The 2,229-nt window shown below is 46.1% G+C and overlaps 1 protein-coding gene across 1 annotated transcript in view; it reads right to left on the bottom strand.

Moving 5' to 3' along the window:
* Nucleotides 1–422: 422 nt before the first annotated feature.
* TLNRD1 (talin rod domain containing 1) overlaps nucleotides 423–2,229 on the bottom strand; it is a 12,410-nt gene continuing 10,603 nt past the window's right edge. The window contains exon 2 of the mRNA XM_008925399.4: nucleotides 423–2,227. Within this exon, the coding sequence (XP_008923647.4) occupies nucleotides 1,192–2,227 (1,036 nt within the window). The 3' untranslated portion in view covers nucleotides 423–1,191. The remainder of the gene's footprint in view (nucleotides 2,228–2,229) is intronic.

Genomic DNA, 2,229 nt, shown 5'->3' with positions numbered 1-2,229 from the left:
ATATGGAAAGTCACAGATTTAACACACAGATGGCCCACAACATCAGCAAGAGTTAAAACACAAAACTCAAAAGATAACACCGAATGCTGATAAAGACAAACAAAGCCAGGCTGTGCCCTGCTGCAGACACCACCAGCACTCCGCAGAGCAATCCCAATGCCAAGCAATCCAAGTGTACACAGCACTGCCCAGCTGTCCACAGATACAACTGGAGTAGCTCTGTCAGAGGCTCCTGAGGAGGAGGGGTAGTACTGGGGGAGGGACAGTATTTATAAAAATAAAAGAACTGAATTGAAGCCTGTATGCTGCTGTCTAGAACTCCAGTTACGTTTGTACCACCCATTCCCTGGGGGAAATGACATACAATGCAAACAGGCCTAGTTGTTCAATTATTCAAGTATTAAGAGATTCACAGAAAGGCATCTGAGAAACATAACATTTTAATAGATGAAATAAATACTCCAGTACATGCAAGATAAAAACTGACATTGGAAAAAAATTAAAAATCACTTTTGTTATAGTGTAATTTTGTTTGTTTGTTTAAACACTCACAGTAGCTTTTCCCCCAGTTTGGAAATCAACACATGGAAAACATAATCACAACCTCCAGTCCTTCCACTCCTACACACCAAATGCACTTCTAACCTAACACTTGATGCAAAATAAAAAAAGTCATACAAAACAAAAACAAACAAAATAGTAGCTACATCCATCATCTATGTGTTGTTGGGTTTTTTCATTTTTTTAAATGAGTGAGAACTGAGGTAACCTTTTTCCTGCACAACCGAACAGCAAAATTTAGAAGGGAAATTCGGAAGACAAGACAAGACAAACTTTAAAAACCGCACCCAGCGCGATTAAAGCTCTTTTTTTTCTCCTTTTTTTTAAGATACCCCCACCTCCCCAAATATAAAAACTTTGAAACAGTTATTACCATTTGTGTGAAGACCTTGTTGAATAAAGAAAAATTTATCTGCAGATACTTGCTTAACTTTAAAGTAAAGTAAAAAGAAGCCAAAACTGGCTACCTTTATTAGTACATATAGTTTGAATATGTTCTGCTTCTTCACCACACGAAATCAAAGGATTGGGCTCATCCAAGCAAATTCTTTGGTATACAAAAAAAGGGTGAGGAGGTGGGATATTATTTTCCTTTAGCAATGACTGGGATCTAAACAGAAGATGTGGGGGTTAATTCACAGAATTGGAGTTCACTGGCGGTAAAGTCCTGGGTGAAGATCTTTCTCTTAGTGCCTGAGATAGCAGGTTGCAACCATCGGAGACGGCGCAAGCTGAGTTCCTCAACCTTTCCCTGTAATCGCTCATTTTGGTGCTACTTTCGGGGTGTTGGGCTATATCCCTGAGGCATTGGGTCAGGAGCACACAAGCAGATACCACACTCATGGCTCCTCCTAGGATGGCAGTTTGCACAGCTTTGCCCTCTGGATTAATGGTGGCAGCTTTACCCAAAAACTGGGGCTCAGTGGCAAAGCCCACCAGAGCATAGACAGACTGCACCAAAGGTCCACTGAACAAGACGCACCGGTTCCTGGTCAGCTCGCTGGGCGAGGTCTTGACCTCCTTGACACACGCCAAGAGGGCAGAGGCGCTCGTGCTCATACATTTGACACTGAGTTTGAACTGCTCCTTAGCAAATTTATCCTTGGATTTCTCACTGGCCAGCACACAGGCATCTGTCAGGAATTTCAAGTTCTTGGACATGTTCTGAGAAACCTCCAGCAGGAGCTGAGGGCTCATATCTGCCAAAGGGGTGGTCTTCAAGACCCCGCAGCCGTGCTCCACCTCATGCCTACATCGGGTCACCTTGTAGCGATCCACCAAGCCAGGCATAGCAGGCTGGGCCCCCGGAGTCTCCACTGCAGCCAGGTAGGCAGCGTGGGCAGAGCATTCGGTCAGGGACACCACCAGCTCCCCCATCTCCATCAGGCTTTCCCCCACCTCCCCGAAGCGTCCCATGTTGAGCTGGCTCTGGACGTCATGGGTCAAGATGGAGAGTCCTTTGGTCCTGGCAATGATCGTGTCCCTGCACTTCTCAAAGGACTCACCGAAGACAGACAGACTCTCGGTGTTCACCGGCCTGGTCTCGCTCGACAGCAGAAGCAGATCGGCCACCAGTTGCATCTTGATCTTGCAGTGGTCGCAGATAGAGATGAGCTTCTTCCTCTGCAGGGAGCTGCTGCTGGGGATGCCGCCGCCGGAGACCTCGCT

Source organism: Manacus vitellinus, unplaced genomic scaffold, assembly GCF_001715985.3.
Source record: "Manacus vitellinus isolate BGI_N305 unplaced genomic scaffold, ASM171598v3 scaffold_16_pilon, whole genome shotgun sequence".
Taxonomy (NCBI): Eukaryota; Metazoa; Chordata; class Aves; order Passeriformes; family Pipridae; genus Manacus; species Manacus vitellinus.
This window is presented reverse-complemented; position numbering and strand designations above follow the sequence as displayed.